This window comes from Ramularia collo-cygni, assembly GCF_900074925.1.
Source record: "Ramularia collo-cygni strain URUG2 genome assembly, contig: RCC_scaffold03, whole genome shotgun sequence".
NCBI classification, from domain to species: domain Eukaryota; kingdom Fungi; phylum Ascomycota; class Dothideomycetes; order Mycosphaerellales; family Mycosphaerellaceae; genus Ramularia; species Ramularia collo-cygni.
Genome location: NW_019716257.1, coordinates 424,073 through 445,191, shown reverse-complemented (window position 1 = coordinate 445,191; position 21,119 = coordinate 424,073). Strand labels below are relative to the sequence as shown.

Below are 21,119 nucleotides of genomic sequence, written 5' to 3'. Positions count from 1 at the left end.
CCGCACACTCTACCGACACAACAGGGCGAACCATCTTCGATTGGCACAAAGCTATAACAGACCGCAAGCCGGCTCCGTTCCTACTGGGCACACAGCCACATCCACCCAGCAATTCCTCCAAGAATCGACATGTGCTCAGCCAGAGCAAGAAGCCGTAGACGCTGGACATCATTGGCGGGGCGCCTCTCTCATGCATGTCTCGTCACACATTTACATTGCTCCCACTGGATGCACTATTTTCTCATTCGCATGCCACGTTAATGTAGGGAGTAGACAGCCGCCCTTCTAATTCTGAATCAATCGTCGTCCCTCACAACTCGTCGGTGTCACCTTACTCCGCTTCTCTCCACACCTCCTTCACTGTCATAGACTAAGCGTTCAAGTTCAGGCGAGGTATTTCCGTTCCTGCGGCAGGGATCTTATACTGTAGCTGTATCGCGTGTTACCACGCCAGAATGCCTTTCCTGTGCTTAATGTGAACCACAGATACATCTCCCAAGCATTGTCATCTCCCCTGGCTCGAAGTAGTGTTCTGTGCCAATCACAATCGTCGCGGAACTTGCGGAGCAGAGAGTCCAGGGGCATTCGAATGTGAGGCGGTGGGTGATATTGTCAGCTGCCCGCGTACCACACACACACACACATCTAGACCGAGACGTGTGGTTTTGTCGTCAACGTGTCAGCCAGCTGCTGTCTCTCGATCCGCTTGCTTTGTTCACGGAAGAGATCTAGACCGAATAGCGGGATACATGCACAAGCTTGACCATCAACCAATCACCCCACGCCGTACATCGCGATTAATTCTCGCGGCCTAGATAAAAGCACGGGAAAGCGTGACCTTGTGCCTATCTATGCCGCTCACGGGCTCACAAAGCCGTCACGAATCGTCGTTTCACACTKGAAACACGATGGACATCTGATCTCCGCTTTTGGCAAAAGATCCTTCTACCTGAATCGTGATGTACACAAGTGGACCCCGCGAGAACCGCGGACGTCGCTAACATTAATCCAACCACTGACTGCATGCATAGTCATACTCCTCCGTCTCGAGTCCGTATACTTTGGGCAGACCTGCGTCCATGATCCTACGCCGACAACCCCATTCGCCTTGAACTCCATTCGCCTTATTCGTAGAGGTAAAAGACCCTGCAGTCAGTAGTATGAGTAGCATCGCAATCACTCTCCACCCCAACGCATATGCAATTCGTGGTTGGTACCTGATGAGCTCGCGTGCGTGAGATCGACAAACCGCTTGTCTTAATCGTGGTTGTACTRTAGATCTTCGTTCCTGGGCGATGATTTGTGTGACGTTGGAGACGAGATAATTGTGTCCCGATGACAGCGACAACGCATGCATGAGACGCTTGTTGGAGTGGGACAAGACTTCATCATCTGTACCCACTCGGTCCAACCTCATTGATCCAAGTGTAGCGCCTCGCAATGTTTCCTCATCATCAGTACAGCCGATTGCTTGGTCATCTCGTCTCCCATCTTCACGTGATACTATACACATCAAGGTGCTCGGCCGAACCGGTGTCAATGATGGAAGTCATGGTAGGAGGTGGGATGATGATGTGAAGGAACGACGAGAACATGGATGACCTTGAGCCATCTAGGCGGCTTTGAGACTTTGCCGCTTGGCGGGCAAGCGCTCTCGCGGCTCGCTCCACCCTTTCCAACGTGACGCTGCCCATCACCGATGAAACCCACCCTCATAGCATCATCGTTCATGCCTTTTGCTTCGTAACAATTGATTGATAGCTTTGCTATTTACTCTCGCTACCATGGGTACTGTTGCGCGCGCGTACAAATCACATGCTCATCCACCCCAAGGGCTCCCCCGGGTAGGTCAGGCGACAGCTTCCAATATCTGGCTCTACCTTTTGGTAATGATAGCTCCTACGCAGAAACCTCTGTCCGCACGAGGTAAACTATGAAGCTGGCCGCACCTGGCATGCCTCCCGAGCGCTGCGTACTCGTATCTTGTACGCCAGGCACTCCTCCTTAGATTGCATCGGACAAGATATCCCGAATGCTGATCTGGTCGCTTTCCCACGATCTACCTATTACGCACCGAGGAAGTAGAGCGATGCGAGCGGACATTGGGATGATGGATCGCGTGGCGGTGGAAGATACAACATCAAACGTACTCCACTGACTCTGGGGAGTAGCAGCTGCCGCTTCTACCGGGACTTGAAGCCCGTGGACCTGGCTCAAGAGCTTGACCTCAACAATTTCGTGCACGGCAGTCGGGGACCAGGTTGCGTAACTTGCCAATTGCTTGCGCCGACACTCGACTTGTCCGATCCCTCGCTCTTCGGCGGAGAAGGGAATGGGACGAGTGTYTCAATCTCGGTTGTCGGGCATCAAAATGTGTTGGACCATGTCGAGGGAAGTTACTCACGAGGTCTTGCGTAGCTCTACACCCCTCGAGGTAAGTAGTACGGATGTTTGAGAGAGTATCCATACCAGCCATCAACAAGACGTTGGTGTAATTTCAGTTCCACTACACATTGACATTACATACCACGGACAGCGATCAGCATTACATAGGCTTCGCAGGTTCTAGAGAGCTTTCTTCGGAGTTCATTAGCGAAGGGTATATCTAAATAGTATGGCAGACACGACCAATGGCTTCGATACTAGAAAGCCACTTCGAGACATGTCACCTATTGCCGACGAGCTCAAGATGTGGGACTTCCCCAGATCATGCCTACAAACCTTTATATCCGGTAATACGAGGTGCCACGAACAACAAGACTCGCATTGGTACCTGTCGATACCTCGGGCGTGTTGAAGTTACGACTTGTGGGAACCAAGGAGCAATTCTCCCACTCGAGATGCACAGCGTTCATTCACTATTTGGGAGGTCATTCCCATCTGATGCTGACCAGCAAGAACATCAGCGCGTTGAAAGAGTGCATTAAATATTCACAGCTGCTACGATAATTCTCCTACAAAGGCATGTAACAACGATAGACCTGGGTCGCGGTCATTTTGGGACAGGTTCTCTATTCTATATGACCATCAGGACTGGGACGTTTGGGAGGACTGTGAAGACATTGGAGAGCGGGACAATTGGGAAATGTTGTTCAAAGACTTTGAATTACGGACTCTGCGGATAGCATAAGAGTACACGGGCTCACGCATTGGATTCAAGGTGCCTGAAAGTGTCCCCGACGCACTTCGCATGTTAACCTCGAGCGGATCTCCCAAGACCTCTGCTATGCTGTAGTCTCATCAAACCTGAGTGCTATTCTTCTTGAATTTGATGTCAACGACAATCGGCTTGTGGAAGAACTTCGCCCCACGCCCGTGTGAAGTACCCATGATACTCGCATTGATAATTCCAGTCTCCTCACCAGGCTYAAGATCGGTGAGGTCGAACTTTGACATCTTCTTGTTTCCTTGCCCGGGGTCCTGCCAAGGTAAGATACCTGGCGGACTCGCCTCTTCCCTCCATTGAATCAGAGCTGCGCCTCTCCCTTCGTGACAATGTCCAAAGACATGCAGACTTGGCCGAACTCGTGACAGGGTTTCAGACAACGCAGAGCAACCTCCCTCTTGCCAGTGCTTGCTCGCGTCAAGAAGTCCAGCGGGTGGTGTATGGGTGATGAGAATGTCAATACCGCTCGGTACGGCATCCCAAACAGTCGCAGCTGCATTGCTGTCGTATTGGAAGGCCCAGTTCTGCTTCCCTCGATCTGGCGAGAACGGTGACCCAAATACTCGTATTGAAAGATCCTTCTCTGGAAGATGGACCTCAGCGGTGGAGTGTTGCAGATAGACAAAGTCCGAATTGTCAATCAGAAGGCTTCTGCAAGCTTCAACTTCGTCTGGCAGAACATTCCATCCGCTTTCATGCTTGAGCGAGTAGCTTGGATCCAGCGACAAATCATGATTTCCTGCCACGATGATCTTGACGGCGAAAGCTGCTTTGGAGAGCCAGGAGACTGCTTTCTTGAGCTCCGTATAGGAGCCTTGATTAGTGAAATCCCCAGCGTGTATCAAGATGTCGCCGCTGGGTAGAGTGAAGCCTTCACCAGGACCATGGTTGTGGGTGTCGGAGATGCACACGATTCGTACGRTCTCMATGACATGTTCGAAAAAGACTGCCGGGTCTCAACGCAGCAAATTGATGATCGTGCTGACGAGAAGCAAACTAGGACCGCCTAACGGGGTAATCTTGTAGAGAGTACGTACGATGGCTCGGATTGGTGTCGCTTTGATATTATGTCGTTGGTTTAAGGATTGTAGGAGTGAGGGTGACAAAACTTCGATCCAACCTGGAGATTTGTCTTGACGATTCGTTCCATCAAAATCATCATCCTCAACGCCGCGATCACACAAAGAGGTATGTATGATGAGAGACGGTCACAGTGTAACGAAGTGGATGGAACAAGAACTCTTTGGCAAAAAGAAACCTGCCCAGGGCAAAAAGAACCGCCTCTAACGGAGAAAACCACCCCCACCCGCAAGCCCGCGTGGTTTTTCTTTTATCGCGGCACTCTGGCCATGTCTCGCTCGCTCAGCGCGCAACGGACCCTTGCACAGCTTCGGTCGTACACGCTGCCATCAGTCTGCTTTTCGCACGAATCTGACGCTTCTGCAACTAGACCATTCTTCCACTGGCAAGAAAATAGAATTATCTACGGAATATGACCGTTAGATTGGGGGCCGTGGATCGACCTAGATTGCGGCCTTGGATCAGGGGCTGGGAGAGCCGGGGGAACCTCCCAGCCCTGATCCGAGGTGCAGCGCAATATCCCAGACAGTGAATGCCGTCTACGGGCAAAATGAGTGAACCTGGGAGAAGAAGGCAATGGCAAAAAGAAGACCGTTCACGAAATGGTAGAGGGAAGCTTGCCGCATATCGGTTTGCACCTTCCACGAGGGCTGACATTTGCTTCTGTAGCGTCTGCACAAGCCGGTCGTCTCGTCGTGCATTGATGGCAACGTATGGAGTCTCGCACGGTAGTGTCTATTCCTCTTGGGGAATCTTGAGCATGTTCGCAGTGAAGGTAGGTTTCTATTGCTCGCAGGGAACGGAGTTGCACCGCAGAAGCCGTGTGACATCGAAGTTCGCGAATCTTGACGCGTCCATCGTGTCTCGGCAAATCAAACATCCGCTGTGCTGACGACTGCCATATTGCATCGATAAAGTGTCCTTCCCAACTCGAAGTAAGTACGACACGGTTCCTTCAGTCACTCGCACATTTGCTATTCTCCTCCCCTACACAACAACAATATCAACGACAACAATCCCTCAAGATGTCTGAACCAATCCTCCCCGGCCGCCTCGTCCGCATGCGAGCTCTCGGACCTGCAGAACTTCCATCCCATCCACTGCTCGCCTCACAACAAAGCGCCGAACAAACTGCACCAGTTCCCGCGAACAATTTCGCCCAAGAAGCCCTCAACGAAGCTCATCAATTCGTAACCTCGTATTGGCCTGAGAAGTTCACCATCAAGTCCAAGACCAAACAATCATCCCCCTCCACCGCTCTCGTCGAACTCCTCTCCCACGAGATCCCTCCAAAACTCCTTCCACCCCATACAGCTTCTGAAGCCTGGTTCGCACGCACCAGCATTCACGAGAATGCCGCCAAAGCTGGAACGGCGAGTTGGGAAGAGTTTGATGCGGGGTTGAGGCAAGATCACAGCATTCACGAGACGGATTATACACCTGATTGTATACATGCCCACCAAGTCTTAACTTGGGACGATCAGTCTGGGGGGGAGGTTGTGGGATGGCAGGACGTGCACATGAACATCATGGAGATGTGTCATCAGCTTCCTGCCCCGTTGAATAAACGAGTCTTCTCCGTTCTCGTTATCACGGGAAAGAAGGGCGACGGAGAGTTTATTGTTGTACAGATCCCTGTTGACACCAAGGGAATGCCGGGAACAAAGTATCGCGATGACAAGGCCTTCACACCCGGAATGTACGTCAGTGTCGAGAGAGGTGCGCTGGAGGACAATGGAGCGAACGTGAAGTGGCAGATGGGAACCGCGAGTGATGCAGGAGGAGTGTTGCCCATGTTCTTGCAGAAGCTGGGTGTTCCGGGGGCGGTGGTGAAGGATGTGGGGTTGTTCATTGGGTGGTGTGAGCAGAGGAGGCAGGGAAAGGCTTGATTGATGAGGAAGTGATAAGGCGTGAAAGTTCGACGGTGCCTGAAGTGATGATTCGTGATTCAGAGTGGTGATGCTAAGGCCACAGCGGATAAATGCCCCAGATAACGCCTCGCTAATAGTCCACATAATATACAGTGTTATGTCACAGTTTTTCTCCTCCCCTTTCGACCACGTCGGTATCCGCTGGTGTTTCCTGACTTCTTGGCCAGCATTCAAGGCTTTCCCTTCTGCAAGCAAGCAACGGGCTCCGGAGCAATTGAACGGCTCCAGGTCTAGGCCGGCGACTCCGTTCTTCGCTGCCTCGAATGGCCGGAGAGGCGCTCTCCATGTCCGTCTCTCTTGACCACGCTATCCTTCCATGCTCACGAAGTCTTTTCTAACAGCTCCTTCGCCTCGTTGATCTTCGTGGCCAGATACGGGCTACCTCCTCGATCCGGGTGGTTCAAAAGCATCATCTGCCGATGCTTCTTTCTGATCATGTCCTTTGTGATGCCTCGTTCTCTGCGCATCATCACGTTAGTGTCGACTCCAACATGAACCGTCTCGGTGGTATGCGTACGAAGTCTCGAGGATCAAGGCCGCTTCTCGTCGGTTCATCGTCTTCTCAAATCCACCTTTGTAGTATGCTTTGCCTAATGCGCTGCCTCCTCTTGATCTTCGGAGAGCAACGAGACCTGCGCGACCCTACATGGCACGGTGGTCAGTTTTCGCTGGGTGATGGAGTCGCATCGCATCGCATCGCATCGCATGTCGTGGATTGGACGTACGAAGAAAGCAGCTGCGGCAACGCCGACGCCGACGGCAAGAACAGTAGCCATAATGTGTGATTGGGAGTGATGTGGTTTGCAGCGGGCTCTGAAGATGCGACAGAAAGATGCTCGTTCCATCGCCTTCACATCCGGCACCGATCGCCACGCTAGTCCACTAGACCCTGGATTTGCTTCAACTTTTCCATCTCCAGCATTTTTTTCCACCCACGAACACCTCGACACCGCGACACCGCTCACGACCGCCGCCATGAGGATCGAAACGTGCTATTTCTGCTCGCAGCCTTGCTATCCATCCAAGGGCATCACGTTCGTGCGCAACGATGCCAAAGTCTTTAAATTCTGCCGGTCAAAATGCCACAAGAATGTAAGGATACCACCCTAGACAGACCTCTCTCTCTCTCTACATGCGCTGACAAGGTTTCCTACAGTTCAAGATGAAGCGCAACCCCCGCAAGCTCGCCTGGACCAAATCTTTCCGCCGCGCCCACGGAAAGGAAATGACCGTAGACTCCACCCTCGCCTTTGCCCAACGCCGCAACATCCCGATCCGCTACAACCGCGATTTGGTTGCCAAGACTCTGGAGGCTATGCAGCGCGTGTCTGAGATTCGCGCGAAGAGAGAGAGACAATTCTACATGAACAGGATGAAGGGCAACAAGGCGAAGCAGATGGAGGCCGACAGGAAATTGGTCGCGGAGAACCAACATCTGTTGCCTCCAGAGTACAGGGATCAAGTACAGGAAGTGCTTGAGGAGGAGGAGTTGGAGGGCATGGCGCTTGATGGCGAAAAGGTCGAGCTGGATGAGCAGGAGACTACTACCGCGGCGCCTATCAAATCAGCACTCAAGGGCAAGWGGAAACAGCGCATTGTCAGAGGCGAGGGAGCGGAGGCCATGGATGTTGATGGTTGATTGGGTTCGTGCTCATGTTGAAGTTTCCTTTCCGGCAGCGATGGCGCTCGGGCGTTTGTACTTGTGTGTGGCACTTTCACAAAATGGGTAACGGAACGTGGGGATACGAGGTGTGCCTGCGATTGATCGAGGGGAAACGAGATCTTCTTCCGATTGATGAGACCTTTCCGAACAGTTCGCACCGCATGGCGAATGGATGAATGCTCATGGGTATCTATTCGAGGACGGCGGGTTGGTTGCAATGGTCTGCAGTGTAACCCATCCATCAATCGCGATGCCAACAGCGTATCGCTGATGCAAGATGTGAAGTTGTGGATAGACAGAACGAGCCCGATCCACGGAGCCATCTCCTCCGCACATCAGACGGAGCTCGCAAGCATCACCGACCGGAGCTCGCCAGCATTCAAATGATTCATGCCTCCAGGCTCCAGCCTCCGCTTATGTTAGATGCAGATAGACCAATCACCGTTTAGACGTGCCTGAAATAACATTCTCACGGTGCACTACGCGGGCGGGGAAGCACGATCACACGACGCATGCTGAAAGAGCTCTCTTGTGCAGCCAAAGTGGTCTGGTGATTGCACAAGCTTGGCGAAGAGGCGAACAGGCGAAGAGTCTTCGTTTCCGCTGGGATCTGCTTCGCTATCTGTGCGCAAGGTAAAGCAAAATTGGAAAAACTTGGTTGTTGAGGTGCGGAGAAAAGTGTTTCACTCCGGTCGTCATGATGACTGACTGCTAGTGGAACTTTGAGGAGTGGCGGAGTCTCGACCGATTTTGTTCGCTGGAGTGAATGGCAGGTTGTGTTTGTGCAAGGTCCGTTCGTAGATTAAACATCTGTAGTTGAAAGAGGTACGGCGTTTGATGGGAGTACTTGTGCTTCCTGTACCATGTACCATGTGCGCTTGGCGGGTAACGCGCCGTGTGGGGAAAGCTGTGTGAAGCTTCCGATATGGATGTGGCTGGTATACGCGCCGATCGAATGCCGTCGAGACAGCTCGAAACATCAATAGAACGAGCACCAAGGGGACGATGAACACCTGAAGAGTGCGGTTTCCACGGAGATGGACCTCTCCTTCGATAGCAGAAGCTTTCGTAGCATCATTATAGTCGAGGCATTGAGTGGTTGTCTCCACCAATAGTGCACGGAAAACAAGAATAAGATGCAGAACGTCATGCCGGCCGTGGATAATTCATTGGTTCTTGCCAGCCAACAAGGTTTCCCCACTCGCAGCTTCCCACCAGCCGTCGCCATCATCCTACTTCTTCCCTCTTCCTCTTCTCTCTCTCGACCACCAACAACACAAGAAGTACTTCCATCCACCGAAGTACCTCCACCACCGCAAGCATGATCGATCCAGTTCAGGCATTCGCCGCTGCGGCTTCGCACGCACCTCGTGAGTATCCATTCCAATGCCGCTKATGCGAAGCAAACAGCTCAAGCTGACTGCCTCCAAACAGWCCCGACTGTTGTCCCAGTCCCATCCATCGAGTACCAGGATGCCACCGAGACTGGCATGCGTACCCTTTGGTGAGTTTCGCGGAGTTTGAGAAGCTCAATGTCGTCGTTCATAGCTTCGGTGAGCTGTTGACGACGATGCTAGAGCTCTCAGGCACACAACATACCAGACACAAACAGCTGCTAACACCACATCAGGGTCGTTTTCGTGGTCATGCTTGTGTCCTCGCTCGTCTTCACCGTCATGGGATGGAGCGTCCCAATGGTAAGCGCTGATTGCCGTCGCTGCTCGAAAATCCCGCATACTGACTTTGCTTCAGTCCAAGCGTCTGTTCCACGTCATCACCACCATGATCACCGTTTTCGCGACCCTCTCCTACTTCGCCATGGCCAGCGGCCACGGTATCAGCTACCACCGCACCACCGTCCGCGAGTCCCACAAGCACGTCCCAGACACGACCTCCGAGGTCTACCGCCAGGTCTACTGGGCTCGTTACGTCGACTGGACTCTGACCACCCCACTCTTGCTCTTGGATCTCGCTCTCCTTGCTGGCATGAACGGTGGCAGCATCTTCGTCACCATCATCGCTGATGTTATCATGGTCCTGACTGGTCTCTTCGCTGCCTTTGGCTCCGAGGGTACTCCTCAGAAGTGGGGCTGGTACACCATTGCCTGCATTGCCTACCTTGTGGTTGTCTGGCAGCTCGTCGTCTCCGGACGCAAGACCGCTTCCGCTCGCGGTGGCAAGGTCGGCAACTTCTACGCTGCCATTGGTCTCTTCACCCTCGTCCTCTGGACCGCCTACCCAATGTAAGCTCCTTCCAATCTTGTCCGTCCAAAACACAATCACTAACATCTTCACAGTGTCTGGGGTGTTGCTGACGGTAGCCGCAAGGCCAACGTCGACGAGGAGATCATTGCCTACGCTGTCCTTGACATCCTCGCCAAGCCAGTCTTCGGTGCTTGGTTGTTGTTCACCCACCAGCGTACCTCTGAGATGAGCGTCGACCTCGGCGGCTTCTGGTCGCACGGTCTCTCCAACGAGGGCGCCATCCGTGTTGGTGACGACGATGAGGGTGCTTAAATGCATTCATCATCAGGATTCGGACTCAGGAGTCGAGAAGCCATTGCGGCCCTCGTCTCAGAGTTGCAGAATGACAACAAGACTGGGGTTCTGAACAAGAGGAAAGGGATCAGGCGGGCAAATTCATCACGATAACGCAAAAGCACTGCTAACGGGATTGATTCGGAACGACTAGCATCATCGTGCGAGCAACGGGTAAAAGCGGAGTTCTAGGTATTTGCTTTCTGAAAGCCTGCAGCTGGCTCATCAAGCGTTCCTATTGACATTGTACAATGAGCGTAGTTAATGAGTAATTGCAAGAATGAAGTGTGTTGGTACGGAATCGTTTCATCGTTCTTTTGATCTTCACGATCCGAAACCCATGTGACGACTGAGGCTGAGGTGCCTGCTCGTGCATCGGTTGCCCCGCAACTTCCGTAACAACGAATAGTGAACTCAGGTTAACATCCAGCATTCCCTCCTGTTTCGCATCCGTCCTCACTCCTCACCTCTGTCAGATTAACTTATCAACACAATCCAGAGCAATCAATCACACACATACACGCACAAGAATGACAACCATCCAACAAGAAGAATCCGGCGTGGACACCACCGCGGGCCTGAGTCCTCTGGAGCGGAGGAACAGTCTGGAGAAGCATCTTCAACACCGACCTGATGAGCAGGATTTGAAGGTCAGTCATTATACACATCATTCTCCTTGGACTCTGTTGGGAGAGGTGGTTGTTGGGAGAATGAGGGCTAATGCTGTAAGTTGCGGTGTAGGATCGACACATCCTTTTGGATACGACTGCGGCTCCCGCTTTGCAAGCTAGACAGGCGGAATTGGAACGGCAGAAGATTACAGGTGAGCTTTGCACTGTTTCGAACCACATTGGGATGTGTTTGGGCAATGGTTGCTGACCTTTGGCTTGTGCAGATAATTTGAAAAAGGTATGAAGAGTCGCCACCCCAACACGAGGTTCTTGGTATTAACTCTGCGTGTAAAGGGCCTCGCAAAACGCCCTGAAAAGGACGATCTCGTATCAAAGAACATCCTGCCGGATTCGAGTGCTGCGCCGGCCATTCAGGGACAGCAGAGGGAGTTGGAGAAGCATATGCGTGCGGACACGCTGGAGAAGGCGGTACAAGGCAGGCCGCAGAAGGATGAGTTGGTCAGCAAGGGAATTCTGAAGGAAGCAGAGTAACTCCAGTACGAAGTAACTTGGAAGAGTGACGGTGAGTAGCTTCGGGAATGAAATCAGGCTGAAGAGTCTGGAAGCATGAGGTTCGGAAGCGAGAAGTGCAGACGGTCTGTTTGAAGTTGACATCGATCCGCACCTTGTGGAGCTGATTCCTTCGTGTAAGCCCCACTGCTTTACTCCAAGGGCGTAGCAAATATCACGTTGAAGACGCATGTACATTGGTATTGCTCATGTGGGTCCTGCAAGGTTGGGAAGTGCATTGTTAATTGTCAGCAAGCTTGAAAGCCTCTTGACGCAGTTGAGGCCGCCCGGAGCGGAGAGGACTGGGGCGACCGCATCTCTCTGTCGCATCTCCGTTCAGCATCCAAGTCCTGGCTGAACACCGTGTGGATGATAGCGTCCATGAGTCTGATGAGAGGGGAGACGACCGTGGGGAACATCATCCTCCTCGCAAGTTTGGACGGCGGCTCGGTGGTATAGTTCGCCTTTTGGCGCCGACCGGTCTCACATACATGCACCTATTTATAGCTTGGTTTGAAGTTTGCATTGCCGCATCGAAAGTTACCACGAATGTATCGTGAGATCGTGGACGTACTGCAGTAGAGTCGTCGTCGCCGTCGCACTGTGAGTCTCCAGGACATGACAGTCAATCGCCGACCTGTCGTGGACACGACAAACAAGACAGCAGACAGAAAGTCAAACAACCGCCGAGAGCTTGCGATCGACAGAAGCCGGTCGTGCTGGGATCTATTTTGGGCGACAAGGGCATTCGGTTCACTCGTATCTCGCGTCGACCTTCGAGTGCCACAGACTGAGTCCGGAGACAGGCCTGGCGAAGATTCGCAAACAACCGCCGACAGTATCGCATTTTCTTCCTCCTCGCGCGAAGCCAGATTGGATCTCCTGCCATCACCTACAAGACGAGATTGTCAGCGGCGAGCCTGCATCTTTGCGATCTGGAGATCCTGTGGAGAAGACGGAACGTGCGGACAACAACAAAAAACGAACCCAGTGTCCATCCTTTGTCCACTTTCCGGGCGCGATCATTAGAGGCGCATTTGGCCGTCTGCAAGAGACTGAAGACGGATACGGGAGCAAATTGCGATACGACGACGCAGAAGACGCTGGGAACAATCGACACATTCACGCAGCACACAGGCGCTTTCGCTCACTACGGGGAAGCACTGCGAACTGCAACCTTGCACACGGCTGCATCAATCTCTCTCCACGCTTCCGACTTTCGCATCGGCTACGACAACAGATATCCTCAGACGGCGCGATATTCTCGTGGTGGGCATTCACCAACCCTTGGTTCAGAGCTTCAGAGCTGTGCAGGGTAAGAATCTTGCCAGGGGAGCTCTTATTGAGGCGGCATWTGCGACTGGCAACATTTGGGTCCGACAATCGCCTGWCTCGCCCACTGCTGCTCAGTCGCATTCTCTCTCAGTGCCCCTCTTATACCAGCCTTTGCTTTGCCGGTGGTTTGCAGTCGCTGATTGGTCGGTAGTGGATTTCTGGTGGCGCGAGACGCATGATTGTGATTGGAAGACGCCCGTTCTCGAAGCACCAAGCACGTCGCACGACCTCTTGCGAGCGGTTAACATACCTGCATGCTGCAGCTGGCCTTGCGCGCGCGGCCAAAGTCACCCATTTTCTCCCTCTTCCGGCCTTTTTGCACTCTTTCCCTTCACGACCGTTGCGACCGTTGGGCCGTTCTAAGAAAAGCTCCTGCGCCTTAATCTGGACATCCACAACGCCCGCGGCGCATCGCCGTCGTCTGTGTAGCATTTGGCGCCCGTCGAGAGCTGGCATCTCACCACTAACAGTCCTTCCTGGCGAAGGCTTCTCGGTACGTCTGCCATGTGCGCGCGAAAGCTGAACGCCATTCCCACCCCACACTTCCTTTGTACTGCAAATGTGTCGCTGTGCCGCCTGTCTTGAAGGTACCTGTGTCACGGCTACCAAGCGCCATGAATCAGATGCAGCAACAGCAACATTCACTGCAGCCATCTTTCACTTGTTCATACCCTTTGTCATGCTCCTTCCYGTCCATCACTCTTGTTGGATTTGTTCGACCCAATGTCTAACATGACATCTTATAGATCTTTAATAGCCAACTGGCAACCGAACATTGACTTCCGCAATCCCAATGGACGATATTGGCAAACGCGAAGAATGAACGGCCATTCACTTGAAACGCCGGCATTTTCACTCGGGTCTAATCATTCACCTCGTTCACCACCAGCAAACATGTCGCAAATAGACAATTGCACAAAACAGCCACCTCAGTCCTCCTCCCACACAAACACAATACCTTCTTCCTATGACAACGTTTTCCGGAAATTCCACAATCACACGCTGAGCGATTCTACCAACACCGTCGGCTCAAACGACTCATCACCTACGACCACAATATCTACTGTTGACGACTCGAGCGCGACAGAAGCTTCACCTGGCTCCTCTCCAGAATCGCCACCGCCCACCACATTCGCTGTCGGAATGCTTCGGCCGCGGACCGCCAATGATCGAAGCACGCCTTTCTTCGAATTGCAGAAGCAACCCCCGCCAAGAAAAGGCCGCAACCTGAAAGGTCTGGCTGTGAACACCACAAGACAAACGGCGACAGCGAAGGGCGCCTCTGCATCAACGACAAGCCTGCCACTTCGGATTCAGGCCGACGATGCATCCAGCATACTCTCACCCTCATTTGTGAAGCCACCTACCCCTTCACGGAGAAAGCCCAGCAATTTGGGACTGACCATATTGACTCCTGGTGGAGCCAAACCTCCGCCACAGCTCGTTCGTCTGACAATACCTGGAGCACCACCACCAACYCCTGGTTTCCAAAGGCCTACTTTGAGACACTTCCAATCATCTCCTTCATTACCTCTAGTGTCTGGTCTTGGATTGCAGAGTAGCAGAAGTTATCAGCAACAGCGAGCTCTCGACACGATCTTCTCGCCCGTGGAAGTACAGCCGTCACCTCAAATTGATGAGGAGGAAGAGGAAGAACAGAACTTTGACATTCCTCTCTCGCGGGAAGAAAAGCCAGAGGCATATCCTGACGGACCGATCTGCGTTTACGATCCCAAGATTGACCTTTACCTGGAGCCTACCGCCGAGCAGGCCAGGCAGTACGATGTGATTATGAATGTGGCAAGTGAGGTTCGCAACCCATTTGTCGTTCACAACGAGCCAGTTCCGGTCGAACCTGACCTTCGACTGGACGGTGGGGGTGGGATTCAGTACGCACCGAAACGCGATCGTCTTGGTGTGCAAACTACCGAGGCGAATGATGCATCACCAACAACCCCCAGGGCAACTCCCATTGAGCCTATCTTTCCCCCCGCCGCGCAATCAAATTCCACGATGACCAAAGAACCGGAGTACATTCATATACCCTGGGAGCACAACAGCGATATTGTGCCGGATCTCTTCCGGCTGGTAAAGGTCATCGATGAGAAGGTGAATGAAGGCAAGAGCATACTCGTGCATTGCCAATGCGGAGTCAGTCGGTCAGCCAGTCTTGTGGTTGCTTATGGCATCTACAAGAACCCGGACATGAGCGTGCAGGAAGCTTACGACGCTGTCRAGAAGCGGAGTAAGTGGATAGGGCCGAACATGAACTTGATCATGCAGCTTCAAGAGTTCCGGTCAAGTCTTTCCCGTGGTGGCATTCTTGGAGATAGAACTCTGAGCCCGCTTACCCCAGGATCTGCATTGAGTGAGTGGAAAGGTCCGTTCTCTAGCAATCCCACGCCGATGCCGATGCGGGAGGTTCCCATGTCAGCTGTTGTCGCCCCTGCGAATCGTGCTGTGACGGACGAGATGCCCGCCGTCAGTCCCGGTCCTGCCTCTGCGCCGCTGGCGCCATGGGCAGTCAATGGCAAAGGAGTGAGCTCACGAAATCGCGCAATCAGCGCGGTGAAGCCAGCAACAGCCTATGTGGATCCCTCAGGGCATGTTGTCGTGCCTGTACTAAAAGTCATCACGGCAGACACTGCCTTTGCACGAACACCGGCCATGAGACCTATCCAGACAGAGGAGATGCCGTCCGCGGAGCCACCATTGAACTCACCTCGTTCTGACCACTTCGCCATGATCCCACTCCAGCCTCCCGCAGAGGTCGATCCAGCAGACAGCTTTGGACTCATGTCTCCGACCTCTACGGAATTCTCTTCCTCACCCTTCGACAGGTCCACACTCTTGGCTTCCTTAGGGATGGGCTCCATGGGTGGAGGCCAAGAAGACGCTCCGAGGCAAAGGAATTCTCTTTCCCTGCGTCGCCGAGCAAATTCTTCGCAGGTAAACAGTCAGCAAAGGGAACTACATCCAGGAGGAGAATCGAGGCTCGCAAAGAAGATTTCCTCACCGAGCTTACGCGAACAGCGACAACTTCAGACCTTGCAGGCCAAGATTGAAGCGAGTCTACCCACGCGGCAGTTCGAACAGCCAGTGTCAAGCGATCTGGATACGTTGATGTCGCCAAGGGCCACGGAGTTCACGGAAAATCCGTTTGCACTTCCTCCTGTTGGTTTGGCTTCTACCACGGCAACGGCGGAGACCACATGTCCTGCTGCGGATCCAAGAAGCCCGGCGCTAAAGGGCGCGAACCCTATTAYGAGAAGTATCCTGGATGTGCTGTGACATGTGATGAGGCATGGCATTCATGGAGCTGGTTAGATCGAGGCATGCGACATGGCACATGAGCAGGGAGCTCCATTACTTTGCTCCATGGCATGAAGAACTTCTTGGGCAAGGCTTTTTTTATGGACAAGGCGCAATGGTATCCGAGGAAGCGAGAGCGCTTATCATGAAGAAAGCGACGATACGGCACACTCGGCGTTTCTTCCTCTTCTTTGGAACGATGAATGGATGGGTTTTGCCAGCAAGAAGCTAGCAGTGTTATACCCAAATCATTTTTGATTGTTCTTGCTGATTTTAACAGCACGGCAAGACTTCTCTTTTTATGATGAGATTTGGAATGAACAGAGGTGAGGGGCATCACCTTGTGGGATGGGAGATGTATGAGTAGCGAAGATACCTTGAAGCAAAGAATCAAAGATGAGAAGGGATTCGGCTTCTCTCGCAAATACTTCCATTTCGTGAATCAGCGTTGATTTTGGACTCACCGGTGCGTTTTCCTGTGGCAGCCAGATTGTGTGCTTGACATCAGGTCTTAGCACTGCCAATTCAGACCTCATGGCTTCAAGCCTCGCACCTCATGCTCTCTGGGCGACACGTACCACCGCGCGGAAAAGATATCTTGCAAGGTTCCAGGCCATATGTTTGTCAACATTATAGCGCTTTCGATGTCAACACCCATAACCGTACCTTGTGTCCAGGATATACATTTCGATTTTTGCCGTCATCCCATTTTGCCGAAGTTATTCCGACGCGACTTCTCAATTTGAACGCTTCTCTCAAATAAACCAACTCCACCAACGCCTCAAAATTCAACAGCACGCCTTGCTGCTACCATGAAGAGAACGTATCACGTATCAGACTCCACCGAGCGACACAATGGTAGTGCAAGTACTCTGTGTCGCTGAAAAGCCTTCGATTGCCAAAGCAGTAGCACTTCATCTTGGCGGCGGCCAGGTGCAGACGGTGAGTGGTCCCCATGTTGCATTCAAATGCCAAGTGCTGACCGTAGCGACAGCACTCCATCGCTGGCAATGTCTACACCAAGAWCTATGAGTTTCAGTACACCTTCCCGCGCTGGGGAGCTTGCAATGTCACCATGACCTCCGTAGCCGGCCATCTGATCGATCGCGACTTTGACAGCAACCACCGTCGCTGGCATTCCTGCGATCCGTCTGCGCTCTTCGAAGCACGCATTGAGTCTTATGTCAACAATGACAGGAAACCAATCGCAAAGAACATCGAGACCAAAGCCCGGCATGCACAGTACCTCTACATCTGGACCGATTGCGATCGTGAAGGCKAACACATTGGAACGGAAATTCGCGAAGTTGCATGCAGGTTCAATGCTCGTCTGAGAGAACCTGACAAGACTGTACGCGCGCGCTTCTCCAACATCGAGCGCGCACATGTGATCAACGCAGCTCGCAATCCCGTCCCTCTTGACGAAGCCCAAGCCAATGCCGTCGAGTCGAGAATTGAGCTCGATCTTCGTATTGGGGCGTCTTTCACTAGAAGTCTGACTTTTGCCATTAAGCATCTGATACCCGGCAGAGAGTCTGTGATAAGCTATGGAAGCTGTCAATTCCCAACGCTTGGTTTCATCGTAGAACGCTACTTTCGTGTCAAGAACTTCCTACCTGAGACCTTCTGGGCTATCAAGGTCATGCATGAAAAGGACGGAGTGCAAGTGAGGTTTAACTGGTCTCGAGGGCACTTATTCGATCGCATGATCGCTGTCATCCTCTTTGAACGATGCATTACCGCGCGTACTGCAAAGGTGACCAAGGTTCAGACCAAGTTGACTAGTAAATGGAGACCTCTACCGCTCACAACAGTTGAGCTTCAGAAATGTGGCAGCAGGTTCCTGCGCATGGACAGTCAAAGAGTCATGCAGCTCGCAGAGGGTCTTTACCAAAAAGGCTTCATCAGTTACCCACGTACTGAGACTGACCAATTCGACGACGGGATGAACCTGCAGACCATCGTCCAGAAGCAAGTGCAGAGCCCGGCATGGGGAGGCTATGCGCAAAGACTACAGGATGGAGAATTCCTCTGGCCACGAATGGGTCGCAATAACGACAAGGCACATCCTCCGATTCATCCCGTCAACTACGCCGCTCCCAATGTATTGGATGATCAAGAACGGCGGGTCTACGAGTTTGTCGTCCGCCGTTTCTTGGCCTGTTGCAGCAAAGATGCTCAAGGCTCCAAGACGGACATCAGCATTCTTTATGGTCCCGAGACTTTCAACACCTCTGGCTTGACCGTGCTCGAGCGCAACTATCTCGACGTCTATCCATACGATAAATGGACGAGCAGTCAAGAGTTGCCACGGTTCACTGAAGGAGAGGTTTTCGTGCCTACCGAAGSTCGCATGCACGAGGGCCAGACAAGCCCGCCCGGATACCTGACCGAGCCTGAGCTGATTTCCCTGATGGATGCGAATGGTATTGGTACGGACGCGACTATGGCAGAGCACATCGCCACAATCAAGACACGGGAGTACACCATGACAAGACCGCGTGGAAGAGCTCCTCAGCAGGCAGATCAAGAAGGACAACACTCTGATGACGATGCGGAGCCCGCTGAAGAGCCCGCCGGTCGTGGTCGGGGTAATCGGGGCCGTGGCGGAAGAGGACGAGGTCGTGGTGCACGTGGTGGGCGTGGCGGAGCAAACAATGGAGGAGGCGGAGCTGGTGGCAATGGAGGAGTTCAAGAGTTCATTCCAACCACCCTTGGATGCGCCTTGATTGAAGGGTACGACAGCATGGGCTTTGAAGTCAGCTTGTCGAAGCCGTTTCTACGCAAAGAGGTACACATCCCAAGTTATACGAGGCCTTTCCAAACCAACACTGACATGCGACAGATGGAGCTTAAGATGAAAGCAATCTGTGAAGGGCGCAAGACCCGTCGTGAGGTCGTCCAAGAGACCATTGAGCAGTACCGCAATGTGTACATGCGAACCCAACAGCGGCTTCCGCTGCTTCACGCTGTGAGTTCGCCGCATCGTGGCGATGACACAAGTGCTAATCTTCCACACAGGCTATTGTCAAGTATCATCCTAGATAGCTTCACATACCAGCCTTGTCTGCTTAGTCAATGCAATGCGAGGATTGTGGTTCAAGGCTGCTGTTGCATGCGAGAGCCTCGGATCCGATGAGTGGAACTACCACTATACCGTGCCCACCTTACATATGTATGGAGATGTTCTCATTGAAATGGACACAGAACTCAACTTGTTGTCTCCTGTCGTTGCAGAGCAAAGCTCCTGTATCCTTCATGTTGAGATGAATAGTGCGTATCACCCCGGTCGCCAGTTTGATTTTGAATTGAAGACCACTCTGATGGGATCTGCTTCGGTGACCATGATCGGACAGTATTCAACTCAACATCAGAACTGCCCTGTAGATATCGTTCATGGTGGCTCCAATTCAGGGGCTCTGTTTTAGGGTTAGGGTTGGGGTAGTGTAGCATCTCTTTCGACGACGACCTATCGCCCATCCCGCTATGATATCTCTCGTGGTGGTCTATAGAAGATAACTAGGTATTCACTCGATGTTCGCATGCCCCCCGGGAGCCCACACGTAGCATGGTCGGTGTTTCGTGCTTTCCAAGGTACACAATATGCAAGTCTTGAATGCACCTGAACGGCTCTTAATCCATTTTTGATGTTATCTATAAACCATCCCTACAGACAAGGACTCATCAGCGAAGAGCGTCCACGATCACAAAGGCTCAAGATTACGCGAATATGTAAGCAGGCTCTGCAGCTACAACTTGCCCGCAGCGGATTCATCAGATACTTTAACAACTATCTTCCCGTACACCTTCCGAGCCTCAAGATCCTGCAGGGCTCTACCAATATCTTTGAGACCATCATACTTCCCGTACATGATAGGCTTCAGCTTGCCGCTTGATAGCATATCCAGGTACCCGGTCCAGATCTCCTCCAGCTGCTCAGGATATCTCCTCCCGCTCTCCCCAAAGCGATACCCGGTAACAGTGATGCTCTTCAACAAAAGCTTATTCATCTTCACATCCTCCATTACCCCACCCCTTGCGGCGAAGCCCAGAATAACGATTCGGCCAAAGTACGCCACACTTCGAATGGCGTCGTTGACCATTCCCGTATTGTCCAAGAACACATTTGCGCCTTCGCCTCCGGTGAAGTCTTTGACTTTATCGATCCAGCCGTCTTCCAGCACAAGCACAAGGTCAACATCCATATCTTTGCGCATGAGTTCGGCTTTTTTGGCATCGCCAGCGAGAGCAATCACCTTTGCCCCAACAGCCTTGGCAACCATACAGCAGACACTTCCAAGTCCACCGCTAGCACCACTAACCAGAACCGTTTCTCCGGGCTTGACATTTGCAATCTGAACTACCGACGCATAGCTCACTGCCTGTCCCGACATGGCAACTGCGGTGGCCGTATCCAAAACGTCCGGCACTTTACGGATTGCCCCCTCTGAAACGCATATGTATTCAGCGAAAGCACCAATTGCGGCGCCAAAGACACGGTCTCCCTTCCTCAGCTTGCCAGAAGAAGGTGCAGACTGAACTACACCACCAAAGTCGTAACCAAGCACAAATGGTGGATGACACCACCCTCGCTTGGAATTGTTCTGATGCTTCCCCTTCGCGTGGAGAATGTCCGCGTGTTGCGGGGAACAATACGAGATCCGAATGAGATATTCGTCATGTTTCGGACTCGGGACGGGAATGTCACTGACTTGCAGGTCAGAAGCCTCTGCAGCAAATGCGCGGATATGGATTGCTTTCATCGTGAGTGTGGTTGTGGACGGGGAACGTTATCGTCCATGTTAGGAAAGCATAAGCAAGCCTTTGGATGCACGGTACGAGTAGCCGAGGTGGTTGTCTCGGTTGGTTCTGATATAGGCAACCAGCGGAAGCAGGACCGACGCGCCGGGTTC

The 21,119-nt window shown here is 52.6% G+C and overlaps 9 protein-coding genes; 7 read left to right on the top strand and 2 right to left on the bottom strand.

The window, feature by feature from the left end:
• Positions 1-1,815: 1,815 nt before the first annotated feature.
• Positions 1,816-2,085, top strand: RCC_02523 (uncharacterized protein; the record flags this gene model as incomplete). XM_023767813.1 has 2 exons in its annotated part: positions 1,816-1,844; positions 1,908-2,085. The coding sequence occupies 2 exons, from the start codon at positions 1,816-1,818 to the stop codon at positions 2,083-2,085; spliced, it is 207 nt and encodes a 68-aa protein (XP_023623581.1).
• A 3,186-nt stretch (positions 2,086-5,271) lies between these two features.
• RCC_02522 (uncharacterized protein) lies at positions 5,272-6,135 on the top strand (the record flags this gene model as incomplete). Its single annotated transcript, XM_023767812.1, has 1 exon — positions 5,272-6,135. The coding sequence occupies one exon, from the start codon at positions 5,272-5,274 to the stop codon at positions 6,133-6,135; it is 864 nt and encodes a 287-aa protein (XP_023623580.1).
• A 362-nt stretch (positions 6,136-6,497) lies between these two features.
• On the bottom strand, positions 6,498-6,953 carry RCC_02521 (probable Mitochondrial import inner membrane translocase subunit tim14; the record flags this gene model as incomplete). XM_023767811.1 has 3 exons in its annotated part: positions 6,498-6,636; positions 6,695-6,819; positions 6,903-6,953. The coding sequence occupies 3 exons, from the start codon at positions 6,951-6,953 to the stop codon at positions 6,498-6,500; spliced, it is 315 nt and encodes a 104-aa protein (XP_023623579.1).
• A 199-nt stretch (positions 6,954-7,152) lies between these two features.
• Positions 7,153-7,816, top strand: RCC_02520 (related to ribosome biogenesis protein RLP24; the record flags this gene model as incomplete). XM_023767810.1 has 2 exons in its annotated part: positions 7,153-7,269; positions 7,334-7,816. 2 exons carry the CDS (start codon positions 7,153-7,155, stop codon positions 7,814-7,816), a joined length of 600 nt encoding a protein of 199 aa, XP_023623578.1.
• A 1,345-nt stretch (positions 7,817-9,161) lies between these two features.
• RCC_02519 (related to opsin-1) lies at positions 9,162-10,357 on the top strand (the record flags this gene model as incomplete). XM_023767809.1 has 5 exons in its annotated part: positions 9,162-9,210; positions 9,275-9,344; positions 9,471-9,537; positions 9,593-10,083; positions 10,138-10,357. 5 exons carry the CDS (start codon positions 9,162-9,164, stop codon positions 10,355-10,357), a joined length of 897 nt encoding a protein of 298 aa, XP_023623577.1.
• Positions 10,358-10,908: 551 nt separating this feature from the next.
• RCC_02518 (related to RPEL repeat protein) lies at positions 10,909-11,541 on the top strand (the record flags this gene model as incomplete). XM_023767808.1 has 4 exons in its annotated part: positions 10,909-11,028; positions 11,120-11,201; positions 11,274-11,287; positions 11,344-11,541. 4 exons carry the CDS (start codon positions 10,909-10,911, stop codon positions 11,539-11,541), a joined length of 414 nt encoding a protein of 137 aa, XP_023623576.1.
• A 2,247-nt stretch (positions 11,542-13,788) lies between these two features.
• RCC_02517 (uncharacterized protein) lies at positions 13,789-16,185 on the top strand (the record flags this gene model as incomplete). The annotated part of the gene is made up of 1 exon (XM_023767807.1): positions 13,789-16,185. One exon carries the CDS (start codon positions 13,789-13,791, stop codon positions 16,183-16,185), a length of 2,397 nt encoding a protein of 798 aa, XP_023623575.1.
• Positions 16,186-17,061: 876 nt separating this feature from the next.
• On the top strand, positions 17,062-19,254 carry RCC_02516 (related to DNA topoisomerase III; the record flags this gene model as incomplete). XM_023767806.1 has 4 exons in its annotated part: positions 17,062-17,148; positions 17,201-18,997; positions 19,052-19,177; positions 19,228-19,254. The coding sequence occupies 4 exons, from the start codon at positions 17,062-17,064 to the stop codon at positions 19,252-19,254; spliced, it is 2,037 nt and encodes a 678-aa protein (XP_023623574.1).
• A 701-nt stretch (positions 19,255-19,955) lies between these two features.
• RCC_02515 (related to quinone reductase) lies at positions 19,956-20,969 on the bottom strand (the record flags this gene model as incomplete). Its single annotated transcript, XM_023767805.1, has 1 exon — positions 19,956-20,969. One exon carries the CDS (start codon positions 20,967-20,969, stop codon positions 19,956-19,958), a length of 1,014 nt encoding a protein of 337 aa, XP_023623573.1.
• Between the last annotated feature and the right edge of the window lie 150 nt (positions 20,970-21,119).